Here is a 14,672-nt window from a genome sequence, read left to right as displayed (position 1 = left end):
TCCTTGATGTATACTTGTTTTCCTAGATAAAAAACAAGATATTTTATCCCTTTTTGGTTTTGTCTTCATTTTTTACATTGCATGGTGTGTCAGAGTAATAAGAGATGTGATCGCAACAACTAGTACCATAAAGGTTTACAAAGCTCAGATATAGAAAGAGTTATTTTGATGTCTTTATTTGATGATTTTGAGTTTTATTTTTTAACAACAATTTCAAGCTTTGCACAAAAAGATTCGGACCACAACAGCCTGTGCTCTGCTTAATATCTCGGCTGTGGGAGGAGCATAACATCACATATCAGATCCAGCCAATGACTACATACCCAATTACAAGATTCAAAGACATCGAGGAGTTCAGCTGGAGATCATGACACTACGTGGTGATAGCTGATTTTCTCCATGACCAGAGAGTCACATTTTCTCCAAACAAGTTTTTTTTTTCCCCAAAGCACATTTAGTAGTTAGGCCACCAAAGAGAATCGAAATCAAACTTATCTTTGAAATAAAAACTGTGAGAAAACAGTGACACCACAAAAGTGCTCAGCCAAACCCATCAAATTAAGGAACAATAACAGTGTAAATAATAATGTTAATAATAAGTGTTTTACTGATTTTTTCCCCCCCCAAACAGAAAAATAAATTCCTTTGGTCAAGTAAAAAACAAAATGAAAATAACAGTGAACTCTTTCTTTCACCAGTCTTATGTCCTTCATGATTCATTCTCTACAGTCACCCAGGTTCTTGAGGCTCTAAGGCTGCAAAGGAGGTGTCAAGGCAATATGGTTATGGTGCCCCTGGCGCTCCATGCTGCAGCATGCTGGGAGGAGGACTAGAGGAGGAGGAGAGGGGCAGAGGCATTGAGAGAGGACCGGCGTGTCCTCAGACAGCAGGTGAAGGTGCATCGGGGTCGGGCTCGTTGCTGTAGTTGTTGCTGTAGTGATTCCCACTGGGTGGGTGATTGGGTAGGATGTCCAGTTCATCCACCTGGGGGCCGGGGTGCATCACCACCAGCTGGTCCTGGGGGATATCTGCTGCTGCTGCAGCCAGGTTAGTGATGGACTTCGACTTCACACACTGGAAGTCCACGTGGCGACTTTTACCCTCTTCCTTTTCCCAGGACATGCGGATGAAGGGCCTCTGGACGTAGTTGTAAATGACCTCTGGGCGACCTCCTGGTCTTTTTTTGACTTTCTCTTTATATGTGGGGTAGCCTGAGGATAGAATAGTGGTAAACCATTAGCTCTGTTAGTGTAAACTAAGTGTCCAAAGTCTTATTGCTTTTTTCTTTTTACACTCACTGAACAGGCAAAGCAAAGCACATGAAGTGTTGGATGTTATGTTATTTTATTTATGAAACCATTGGCTTAACTTTCTTGTCTGAATGGAGAGGATTTCACTAAAAGCTTGCTCCAATGACAAGAGGCATAACTGTGAATATTAAGGGAGTTCAACTTACCTTCAATGCCCAGTCGTATTTTCTTTAATCCTCTCTCCTTTAAAACTGATTTGGCGACATCTCGGTTCTCAATGTACTTGAAAAATCTGTACAGTTTTGTGCTGTAGATGACTGCAGGGAGAAAAGAAGTGAGAAAAGTTAAACAACAATCTGTCTTTGGTATATACCCAGACCTGTGTGTGTGTGTGTATGCTGTGTGAATCTTTACTCACTCTGTGAATACTCTTCACCCATTTGTGGTGGATATTCTTCATCCCAGTCGACCACATCATCATCGGTAAGGACAACAATGTGGCATTCCCTCTCTCCACTCTGGGCACTGGCGACCATCAAAGGCAGAACCATTTCCTCCAGGTAAAACTCAAACTGTCGCCGAGCTCCATCATTGGACAGCTCATGCATCAGGGCACCTGATCACAAAGGAGATAGAGGACTCAGGACTCTTCACTCACCATGAGTAAAAATTCAACATTTCCTACAATATAACAGATTTTTCATCATGCTGTTCTTTTGCTTTCCTTGCTTCTCCGCATGTTTATAGATGTTTCACTATTAGGGGTGAACGTGACAAGGCAGCCACTCTTTAATGTGTAAAACGAACAGAGGAAATACTCACTGAGGTCTCTGCATTTGATGGTGCTGTAGTCAAAGGAGATGCATAGATAGTCACAGGCCTCACGCAACTCAGGGATTGAGATTCCATCAGGGCAGCGGATTATCCCAGATTTGTAGTAATCCTGTCAATTACAGAGAAATAATATCAAGCCCCATATTAATCCATTAACTCATATATATAATATACATAGAAAAGTGCTGACAATTAACAGATGTTATTTGTCGGCACTTGAGAGTTAAGAACGTTTTATTAAGAAAAATAAAGCAACTCTGTAACAGTGTCTGATTTTGGATTAGCATTTTGTCATATAATAGAAGATTTCAAGTTCCTCAGGTTGAACTTTACTGGTTTCAGAACGTATTCATTTCTTAACCTGTCAAACTTTTACGAGGAGGGCTAAAAGTAGGTCAACGGTAACTTGCAGTTAGCCAGGAAGTGGTATCATTAACTGTCTTAAGATTAATACAATGTTGTATGTATGCAAGTATACATGTGTAACACTCAAGTAAAAAATGTTCATCAGGGTTCTAACCTTTAATGTTTTGCTTTTATTGAAAGTCTTTTTGACCTTAGTGAAAGTAAAAGATGAGATATCTGATAAATTTATAATCTGATGAATTATTAGATCATCCAATGATAACGATCTAGAGAAGTCACAAACAGGTGCTTAATCAGTAATTAGCTGCACTCCTTAATTAGTACTTAAACAGTAGTACTAAACAGTAAGTCAATTTAACCATATTTTACTCTTATATCAGTCCTTACATATATAATCAATCACCAGTTTCTTAGATAGCAAGTGTGCTATAATGAGGCCTTGCTATTTTAAATAGAGAAACTGTTAGAGGGACACTGACCAGAATTGCTCGGAAAACCGTTGAGCTGATGCCCTCAGCCACCTCATACTCCCCCTTCTCGTTGGGCCGTGTGAAGTTATGTTCCCTTCCAGATCCAAACATTCTGAAACAAAGGAGCTTATGTTCAGCTTTGGAGATTTGGAAAACCAAAATATCCACAGCATTTTTATATTCATAAACACAAATTTAGTTTTAACTAGTAATTTAACTTTAAATCATTGAGGCTTCACTGAGTAAGTAAAAAAATGTACAAAGTATACTGTACCTGCCCAACATGGTGTTAGGTTGTGCAGTGAAGATTGAAGGATCTACTACAAAGCGTGTGTTGTCAACAATCAGAGTGACTCTTTCTGAGGTCCGAATGTTTCGGTTTCCGACAGTGGCACCTGCTCCTCCCTCCTTGGGATTCTCATAAACAAAAACCATTTCTCCAACTCCCAGGCTCTTGAAGGTACCTTCAGTACTGGACAGGCTGCTGTTGCGACTGCTCACCACCCCGCTGCTGCTGGAGCCGCTGGGAGAGACTCTCTGAGGCCGTGGACTGCTGGGCCTCGATGATGGGCCACCATCTCGTTCACGGTCTAAACACAGACGGGCAGAACAACACCCGATCATAAACAAGTAATGGGCGATTCAGATTTGTTACCTTCTCTGGTATCCATTTGAGTCATGGTCCATTGCTCGTAATATCTCATCCATAACAAACCCAATGAAAAGGACACAGAATATATCTTAAATATATGTTGTACAAGGAACCCAAATTACAAGCTTTCCTGTTGGACAAACGGGTGGATTCATTCTGACTTTATCCTTTCACATTCCAAAACAGCAGAGATATAAACCATGTCTGAGCTGAAAGTTGATAAATGCAGTCAGCTGTTCTCAGCAGTAGCTGCCAAGAGCTGAGGACCTCTAACACAACTTCCATATAAGTCCTCTATTCTTTCCACGCACACTCACCACTGTTGTGTTGGCGGGTGGGTGAGGTGACGTTGCGAATACAGGGAGTTAGCTGGCCCTCTCTCTCATGTGAGGAGTCCCGGGAGCGATCGCTGGAGCGGCGGCGGTCACGTGAACGGTCACAGCCTCCACTGGCACCATGCAGGCTCATCTTCCTCTCTTCTGCCTCCACTCGAGATGCTCGGGCCTGACTGCTGCTTTTCAAAACAAAAGCATACTTAACATTCCTCCCTCCACAGGGTTATTATTATGAAATATTTGTGTATTTATAGAAACAGACACACAGGTGCACAGACGTCTGGTAGAGAAACTTCGGGGCTTTACAGATGTTGTTCAGACCAGTTCTGTAACAAAATCCAAGCCTGATCTCCCAGGCCATGGGATATATTTCCCCAACACTTACACGTCTGGTTTACATACAACTACTCTTGACAGTTAATGAGTGTAAAACATTACTAATTACATACAGTTCCACTTATCGAACAACCTCACATGAGGCCTTAAGAGATATGTAATAACCAGACCGAGCACATTCTGTTAGCGTGTTATAATGGATGACACACACATTTAAAATGCAGCTAAGTCGCGTTGCTGTCGTCTTTGATGTCTATACCAAAATCGGAGACGCTTGAGCTTTGACGCACTTCTTGTGTGATATAATCCAACCGTGTTAGCTCAGTTAAAGGAAGTACATGTCAGGTCAAGTACAAGACACTGGGTAGTGAATGAACTGAGCAACTCCTCATTTAATATAAATTCCTGAGAAGGTCAAATCTCCTTACTGAAAAAGAAAAATCTGAATTCAACTTTTAAATTTTATAAAAAGGAGAAAAGGAGGAGGTGGTGGCTGCAAAGTAATGTGTTCTAAGTACAAACCCACCCAGCAACCACAGGCAAACATCACAGGTACACTCCTCTTTGCCTGAGACTAACACAAAGTTGCAGCTCTTCCTGCCTACTCTGTTCTGACATCCTTTCTGCCTTTCTATTGTTCCCTCAGAATTAAAAAAAGACAGACATGAAAGGACCTCACAGGGAAGGATCCTGAAAACACTGAACCATGAAACAAGTTACACTATCAAAATAGGAAACACCTATAGGAGTTGAGAGAAACACCTTTCATAACCTAAAGAAATTTTTGAAAAATTTACATTTTGAAAATTGTTTTAACTCTATTATGTATATGGTTGTTTAAATTTAAAATAAGTAAACAAATAATCACTTGGTTTTTACCACTGCATTGCCATTCTGGAGAATAGTCCTTTCGTTACTATGACATATTGTAAATAAGGGTTTTGCCTGCCTGCCTGAAACATGACTCTGTAATTTTGCAAGTAGGGCTGGGTAATAAGGATTTAGGAGTTTCTATAATGGTCTGTGTAGGTGTAGAGTTAGATATCTGTACTAAGTTATACAATCCCATTTGACACACCAAATAGAGTAAAGTAAGTGTTATAAAGTAACAAAATGACTGCAGAACTGTTTCTGCCTAATCTGGATAAATAAATACCCTGCCAGTAAAAGAGCTTTATGAGATTTACAAATATAACAAATATTACAATAAACAGCTGCTGCTAATTTATCTATAATATGCCCTATACTTGCTTATACAACCACAGATATCCAAGTGGCAGAAACCATGGTACAAACTGTTTCACCATTACCGGATTCATACTGTATTATAAACTGCTCTACTCTGATAACCAAATTTATGATGGTACAGTATGATTAATCTATACTATAGCATCAGTCCTGTCCTTTTAACAGAGACTGACAGTAAACTGCTGCCATGGACTTTTCTCAGGATGTCTGACATATTGTCAGCTGGCTCACCTCAAATGTTTGCAGAGTTTGCGAGGTCGGCTTGTTGCTTTTCGTTCCCAGTTTTCGGTGTCACTGGAGTTACTGTCATATGACTGCAGACGCTCTGCCATCACCCGAACAGGGGGGAGTCCGGTCTGGATGTTTCACCGTTCATAATCTGGCTAATGGCGAAATCAACAAGTCAGTTCGATCCCCTGAACAGCCTCTAGCAAACCACAGGCTAACCGTTGTCAGACTTCCCGTGTGCTCTTGGCTTGAAATAAACGCAGTTGTTGTTCACGTTTAATGAGCACAGCACACCCCAGAACAATGCCTTGTCAACGCTACTGCTAGACTGAGTCAGCCTACAATCTGGTTAGCTTCTTTGCTGTATTAGCCTGTCTAGCTAGCTAACATTAGCTGACATTGCTAGCGGCACGATAGAACACTATTTACATGATATTCTCAGATAGCTGTGTAGTTAGTGAAGTTGTCCCAGCAGTAATGACATAAAGACTGTCATATTCTAGGCAGATATGCCAACATAAGAAAAAATACCAACCCAGTTGGCAACGTTTTCCGCTGTAGTGTAATCCCAATCGCTCACCAGCTAACCAGCCATCTCCTTTCAAAACACTCACCGAGCTGACGTACAATGTGACGACCGTTAATGGTTGACGTGCTGACGCAGACACGCAGCAAGAAATTAAAGCTATTTCTAAAGTTACTAATTAATTTAGCTCTGTATTCAAATGTAATATGATGTTAAAATAACAAATATTTTGAATTTAATAGATGTCTTTTCGGAACCGGAAGAGCGGTTATTACTTATTCCGTAAAAGGAAAAAGAGAATGGTCTTTAGTGAGATCTCGCGAGAGAACGCGGGGCGATAGTTTCTTTTCCTTTTCCTTTTTTGCTCACTTAATTAAAACGATAGCACAGACAAAGGCGTTCAAAACAGGCTGAAAACATTTGAGGAATATTAAATAACTAAATGGAAATTGTAAATTAAATTAAATTAACATTACATGAGGCCTACAAGTTCTACAAACAGATAAATTGATAGAGTTTTTGGTCAGGAGACTTAACAGTTCTATTGTACCTCTATTTTTCTGGTGGAAAACTGAATTGTGAGATCTAGAAAAAATTCAAAATTATAATTACACTTGCAAGGTTTTCCTGCATTTCTTTAAACCCCCTTTGAAAGTAAATTATGGATTCTGAATGGCCCTCTGAGGAAATACAGATATAGTATAGCTTATCAGAAATCAAAATATCCCTCTGGATGGGCTTCTTGTCACACTTTTGATGCTCTTATCATCTTGCATCTATTTTGTATTAAGATTAGAGAAAATGGAAACAGTTCTTCAAAAACATGAATAATTAAAAACACAATTAGACAGCGCTGTTGAACTAGGTGTGATGGGGTATAGATTCAGATTACAGTCATGCAATTGTTTCATACATAAGCTTATTGGAAAAAAAACTGAAAATCAGGGTTATTTGTAAGGCAATGGCTATATCCTGACATGATATACAATGTCCAACTAAGCACCAGACCTCTATGACGATGAGGACAAGGAAATTCATTCACAATGCTATGGGAGCCACATATTGGGATTAATAGAGGTCATTAAGTCCATTTATAGGTTTGTAATAGGTCCATACTTGACTTGCACTGTGAAGACCTTTCAATTCTTTCAGAAGACAGCAAGACTGAATTAATAAAGCCATCCCTAATAGTGGCAGAGAGTTTGTCTCAGAGAGTCAAGTGGTAGAGTAATCTATTATACTAAACTAATACTATACTTCTAATCTATTATCGAGAAATTTGTATGCAATGCAAGTACAGATAATAGGAAAAGCCCAGAACTGTCAGACTTAATAAGCATCAGATGAGTTTTTGTAGTTTCTAGTTCATAATGAAAATGGGCAGAACAAAGAGATTAACTTTAAAGTGTCTAGGATAAACAACTGTGAGACTGTTATATGGTAATCAGGAAATAGAAAGGTACAGCAGTTCAAACAGAGATTTATTTAGAAGAGTTGTTGTAGAAAGATAAGGAGCATGAAGAAAAGATGACAGAGTGACTCCCAGCAAAGTACAAAAAAATAAGCTGATCAAAACTACAATACAAAATAATACTTCCTGTTTCAATCAGTAATTCTATGAAAGGAAGCAAGTAAAACAACACATACAGCACATGTAAGACTAGACATTTAGTTGGTCCATATTTGCACATAACAATAGATATTAAACAATATGTATACTAAATGTGAATTTCGATACCTTTACTCAGAACAGGAAAGTATAAGATAATGTTGTACACCTACTTATAGTTCCAAAAGTATGAGAAATGATTAATGAAATATACAATAATGAAATGTTTAACATACAAGCAGGAAATAAATAAAAACAAAATAATAAAAACAGAAATAAATAAATAAATATACAATAAAAATGACAGTACAAACAGTTAGAAAAGCAGCTTCTGTTCAGGTTACATACAGGACACGTATAAATTGGCTTGAACTCCTTCACAGAACATCATTTGGGTGTAAGATTTTTGATATTCCCTGATTGTCCTTGTTGTGGTTTAACACTTGCAACAATGATGTCCTTTAACTTCTCCTGAAGCCAGTCCTGTCTGTCTCCTACTTGTTTGTGTTCCCGGACATTGTGCATGAGCTGAACCTCGCTGATGGTTCTTTTTCTGGAGGATTATAAAATATCACTGTTAACTCAAGGGAGATTTCCATGAACAATTAGTTATTGGTTATAATAATTCACCATCAAATTGTCAAGAGACAAAATAATAGGAGAATTTACCTGATTGGTTTGGCTTCAGTGTATAAATTGGCGAGAAAAAGTATCAGAACCAATGTTTCCAAGTGCCTCGATGAAAACATGTTGAGTTACTGAAACAAATATAGAAGAAAATAGTGTTTTTTTTCTCCCAATCCAACAATTAGTTTTTTTTTTTAAATCTTATTTTATTTATTTATTTTTATCATATCCAACTGTACATTGACATATTTAAATTCTGACCCACTGTCATGCCACTCTTACCAGATTTTTGTCCTTAAATCCAAGAAAAAATAAAGCAGGTTTGGTTGAAATAGTGCTGTAAGAGTGCGGCAAAGAAGTCAAACTTGTTGATCAGTCTTTGGTGCGAGGACGCTTCTCTCCTTTATATACACCGAAGCCCTCCCCTGGTCATCAATGAGCCGTTTTCCCGTTGATGCTGATGTCACTTTTCCAATGCATCGATGGGCCCAGGCATCTGCATGACACCACCTCCACCACCACTCACTGCTAACTCTTCTTTCAACACCTCTGCAGAGCGCCCGGCTTGTCACACTGTTTGTGAACTTTTCACTCTCCAGCCTGAATAATGACACTTTTGTTATGATGCATATGTGCATCATATGTGAAAAAAATGTGTGTATTGCTCAGGACATCTCTAAGAGATATGCCTCATGCAGATGGACTGCAGTGAAAACATATACTCTCTGAAAAGGCAATGACTGTCAAGTTTAATTTATTAGCAATGCAATTTATTTTATGGTTCACCTCATGCAAGCATCTAAAGGTCGTGAAGAGGTGCAACTTGGCCAGCCTGAAGGGAATGAAGCAAAGACACCAGCCCAGAGCTGATGAATATTTGCTCTCAACCAGATGGATCTCAGCACACATAGCAGCTAATATTTAGAGCAGGATGGTCGTATGGTCAGGACACTGCACCTGCTCTTTGACTGATTTCTGGGGATCATCAGGCAGAGTTCTCTCACACTTTACACAAGTCATCTGTCAATGACAAAATCCCTCTGGAGAACCTGTCACTTGCTATATCTTGCATCAGCCGTGGAGCTGTCAGAGGCCTCTTGTGATAATCAAATGCAGCAAAGTAATGATTATTCACATTTTGAGTAAAACAATACACCAGTAAACTTAATTTTAACTAATAGTGAAGCTCAATTTAAATTTCCAATCATAATTTCTCTTCTTAAAGAAATCAGCTGCATGTTGCACACTAGTTTGATAGTGTATGATCTGGCAGTTGGATTGGCCTTATCTTTAGCTTTAAGCATGATATCTGAATAATATAAAAAAATGTACTTTTATAAACATACAGTTTACTCATTCTTTATGAACGTGGAGCACTAAGAGTCCTATGATGTATGGGGTTGTGTATAACCTTGTCACGATGTCACAAGGTGCGTTAGGTAACCCTGAAAGACATTTTCTAAATGTGGCAGAGGCATGGCTATGCTGTGACTGAAGGAATAAGTGCCACAGAAAGACTTACTGTCATTAAAGTTCCCAGCACATTATGCTCTGTATTTACAGTCACCTCTGGCATTATGCACGTTTCTTTTTATACTATTTATAGTCTTTTTTTGTGTGTTAAGTATGTTAAGTCCCCATTTTTCAGTGCTGGAAGTGGTTATATATCACCCCATCATTAGAATAAGTTTTTATCCCACATGTTAAATAAATAAAATCAACCTCCACTGATCTTCCACAGAAATCCATATAAGGGTTTAAGGTTGGTATAACAGAGCGGTACACCTGACTCGGGCTGCTTCTCCTCTGAAAGAAAAAAACGAATAGAGTACATGTAGGGCTGTGTTGGCTGATGCTGACCCGTGTCTTTATCAGCTCCATCCATCATGCACGTAAACAGCACTCAGCACCACCTGTGGCTTCAGCTGGGCTAGATTTTTTGTACATGTGTAGTACACCCACCCGAGTCGCTCTCATTACCTCATGCGGGCACGATGTGAGCCATCCCAGTTATGGTATGTAGCTGGTGTGCAAGAGGACCTGACAGGGATTGATGGGAAGAATTGCACGCAAATCATTAACTCGGGTCACCCCCATGTCACAAAGAAAGTAATGCACATAAAAATGGCTCATCCCTTTGAACTATATATAAGTGTGTGGGCCGTAAATAGGCTGCGTCTGTACATTTTAGGGTCGTGAAAGCTCCTTTAATAATTTTCATGTGGTTATTTTCACTTTTTTTTTTTGTTTGTTCAATATTTTATCAGACTTGTTATGTTGTGTTTTACAAAAATTAACAAAAACACAAAGTAAAAAATCATATGAATCTAACATGTGACATGTGTTTTCTGAATCATACTTCTTTGTATGTCAGTAAAGAAACAGATTTATTTACCTGGTTTCTGTATTGTATGTTATATGATAAATATGGTAAGACAGCGGGGCCATAATGCTTTCCCAGAAACCTATAAATGGAGTTACTTTTTTCATGAAATGAGGTCACCTCACTCACAGGTATCACGTAACGAAACAGGATATATTTAGATTGTCGACATCATCCCTCCTTTGCCTGAGAAACCAAACAACAGCATACAACATCTAAATCATGCCGTTTGAATAACAATTTATTGCTTATGAAGGAGGCAGAATCCAGAGCAGCCATAAATCATTCAGACGACTATGCATCCAAGTCGTCTTGGAGCTACTCAACACTTTCTTTGCCAAACCAAATGTTTTTATTCCTTCATGAAACCGGTTTGCAGGGATGTGCCAGCCTATTGGTGTCACTTTATCTGTGTGCCATCACATAAATCCATCACATCACATTTCGCAGTGTCCCTCTGACTACCCGGCACAGGTGCTGGTGTCAGGTTGATGGTTAGTATCTGTTGACTGTCGCACAGTGAGCATAGAGACCACAGACTACAAAGAAAGAGCTGCAGAGACGGGGCCAGCAGAGAATTGTCCTTATTTATAATGATAATCATTAATATCCTAATTATAGACGCCATTATCATCATTGATATAGATGCAATAATGCCTGATATTGTCCTTAACATTCACCTTTAACCCTTTTTCTTTGAAGGTGAACTTACTCATCACAGTCAGCTCTCAGGTCTTGAGGAGTACAACTGCATACGTGAAAACAAGTTGCAAAATGATGGTGTGGCTCCAGAGGGAGCTCTTACATATAGAAACTCAGGTGATGTCACTTGAGTCAGTGTAAGATGGGGATGTTGACTACAAGTTTAATATGAAAATAATAAATAAAGAGTCTTGAGGCCTCATCAGCGGCCACTAACACATACAATCTTTGACTGAATTGGCATTGTGGGTAATGTAGGCACCAGGTTTTAATAAGTAAGAACAATGTGTGTAATATAACAAAGATGATATCTTAGGTTGTGCTTCAAAAAAATGTGATCCCATTTATTTGTCTAAATTAAATTGTCCACCATTTTTGTTTGGCAATGTTATGGGATTGCATTGCTGAATTTCTACAATATTAAGTAAATAGCTATAAGTTTGAAAAAAAAAAATCATCTTATTTCACACTATGTGACTGCAAATTAAGCCAGTTATCTTGATAAAGTTTGTGATTTGTAGTGAAATTCAAAATCAAACTCCTTGTTGACCTTGTTTGTGCATTAATACATACAGAGAAAATATGGCGGTCTGCGAAGAAGAAGAAACAAAACTGCTCCTGTAGAAAACATATTGACACAAAACACAGTGTATGGATAGAGTAGCAAGCAGTCGGATTGTGTTTCTGCTCTGTAGATTTAGCTTTTGTAACAGCTTTTGAGATGTCAATCAGTCTTATCTGTCTTTTTTTGTTGTGTGTTTCCTTCACCAGCTGTCAAATTTACACAGCATTACTTCAGATTTCATCCACAAGAGGTCGCTGTGATCCAACTCTTCAGTTAAGCAGCCTGGTTGTTATTAAACAACTTTGTTGGAAAGACTTCTACAATCAATATGTCTGGAAGAAAAGTTTGTACTTCTACACTTCAACAGGCGATTAATAAGATATAAAGCAGAAATGAAAACAGAGTAAGGGCTGATAAAATAATGAAAACAGGAGGCTCCAGTCTGGCAGCGCAATAACAATATAACCGGGGGCAGGAACACAGGATGACAGTCTCGACTTAAAAGTTAAGATCCGGGCCCAGGAGAACAAGGTCATCTACATTTTTTCAGCTTTTGTTATTTCAGTTCCTGGCCATTTTTTATTGCTCCTTGGCTGTTAGTCCAAATCTTTACTCATGCAATTTTCTTCTGTTCACAAATACAGGAGTCAACAGCAGTTGTGCCTTTGTATTTTATTATCTCTTTATAATGAAACAGAGCATTTCTCCAACACCTTTTACACCAGCAAATCCAAAACAGCCATTTACTATGCATAAAGACATACAGACATGAAAGGCAATAAAAGGCAAGCTTACAGCTCTTTAAAGGACAAGGCAATTCAAGTTCTTTACATGAGTCAGAAAAGCCTTGAGAAAAAATTATTGTGAACTAATGAAAGGTAGGGACTAATGAGAAGAAGAGAAAAAGAAAAGAGAGTCTGAAAGATGAAGTTTGTTTCAGACCTGTGGTGCATAGAAAATGAAAGCTGCTTCTCCATTTTCAGATTGGACTCTGATGACAGTAAGCAGAGCTGCACCGAGGTCTGGCAGCAGATCAGAAATGCTTACTGATCCGAAATCGATCAGTGCTTTATAAACCAATAATAGTAGTTTAAGATCAATTACCTTCCTCGAACAGGCAGCCAGTGTAAAGATCTATAAAGTGGACAGATATAATCCACTTGTCTCGTCCTAATAAGGACTCTACAAGCAGTGATCTGAGAGAGGAGAGTTAAAGTAGTTAAGCCTACGGAAGATAAACGCTTGTCTTTCCACATCCTGCTGAGAAACCCATTCTTTAATTCTTGATGTTTAGTATTCTTAAAGTGACAGAAGGCGCTGACTTTTAAATGCTCTTATTTAAATGTAATTATTTCTGTTCTATCTTTATTGGCCGTTCCAATCCTAAATCTGTGTGTCGTCTGCATAATTATGATCAGACAGTTAGTTGTTTTCCATAATATGAGTGGTAGGAGATGTTAAACAGAAGAGGTCCGCGAATGGAGCCTTGGGGAACTCCACTGGTCATTTTGAGGTAATTATTAATTGACAAAAGTAAGTCCCTGCTTTTCAAGAATGGAGCAGGTTTAGCACAATGCCAGACAGTCCAACCCAGCTACAACTAATAATACAAATACTAAAACTTTTATTGATTGAGCCGTCAAGATTTTTTCTTTTGAGTGGCTTAATAACTGCAGTTTTCAGGGCCTGTGGCAAAAAAGCTTTATAACAGAGATATGTTGACTACTGATGGCATGCTTATTAAAACATTTCTGAAAAAAGCATGAATGTAGGGATCAGGAAGAGGAATTCAAATGTTGCCCACATTCCTCACAATTTTCTATGGGTAATGACTACCACTGTGTCACGCTAATTGATAGACCTAAGATGAAGGAACTCATGGCTTATCTTGTTTTCAGAACTGTATCTGTGATGAATGAAGCACATTCATTGCATGACTGATTGGATGATACCCTGGGACTACAGTAAATTAACTCATATTTATGTATACCAAATTCTTTTCTCTGTTACAAAGAATGGCAACAAGACTAAAACTAAAGACAGAACTTGTTTATGTGTCAAAGTGCAGGTAGAGATTAATTTTTGCTCTGTGTGTTCAGCTTTAAGACATTTCTTCACCATGCTTTTTTCTCACCTGAGAGTACCTTCACCTTAGTGGAGCAATGGTAACAGTATTGTTTGTATTTTAGGACTGAAATTATTTGCAAGATTATGAATAAGAAAGCTAGTGTGAAAAACAAGGCCAAATGAATAAATCACTACAGCTTCTATAGTGATGTACTTTTTGGCTGACCGCCGGGCTCAGCCCTACACATGGGTCTGTATGTGACTGACTGACTGACTGACTGACTGACTGAGTGACAGTACTTTCAGAGCCGTAGAGAGAGAGAGTCGTGACATTGCATTGGCGGATCATGGAGCATATTGGACCTCCACTGACGCGACTCTCTGTCTATACGGCTCTGGATACTTTGTTCCGGGAGTAGACGGGGCTGCTCCTCTGCTGCTCGTCCGCTGTCCTCACCTACGTCCGCAGCGTGC

The 14,672-nt window shown here is 38.9% G+C and overlaps 1 protein-coding gene across 2 annotated transcripts; it reads right to left on the bottom strand.

Moving 5' to 3' along the window:
• Positions 1-176: 176 nt before the first annotated feature.
• On the bottom strand, positions 177-6,413 carry btbd10b (BTB (POZ) domain containing 10b). Of its 2 annotated transcripts, XM_069664003.1 has the most exons (9): positions 6,255-6,413; positions 5,723-5,874; positions 3,890-4,083; positions 3,195-3,510; positions 2,930-3,032; positions 2,073-2,193; positions 1,669-1,866; positions 1,457-1,567; positions 177-1,211 (listed from the first exon to the last, which is right to left on the bottom strand). In XM_069664003.1, the coding sequence occupies exons 2-9, from the start codon at positions 5,821-5,823 to the stop codon at positions 880-882; spliced, it is 1,476 nt and encodes a 491-aa protein (XP_069520104.1). In that variant the 5' UTR covers positions 5,824-5,874; positions 6,255-6,413; the 3' UTR covers positions 177-879. The 2 variants fall into 2 exon arrangements, with proteins under 2 accessions (XP_069520104.1, XP_069520112.1); XM_069664011.1 differs by lacking the exon at positions 5,723-5,874 and having other exon boundaries at positions 6,255-6,410.
• Between the last annotated feature and the right edge of the window lie 8,259 nt (positions 6,414-14,672).

The sequence above is a fragment of the Semicossyphus pulcher genome, unplaced genomic scaffold, assembly GCF_022749685.1.
Source record: "Semicossyphus pulcher isolate SPU_LCO1_2020_fin unplaced genomic scaffold, fSemPul1.0.p SCAF_1, whole genome shotgun sequence".
Classification (NCBI taxonomy): domain Eukaryota; kingdom Metazoa; phylum Chordata; class Actinopteri; order Labriformes; family Labridae; genus Semicossyphus; species Semicossyphus pulcher.
This window is presented reverse-complemented; position numbering and strand designations above follow the sequence as displayed.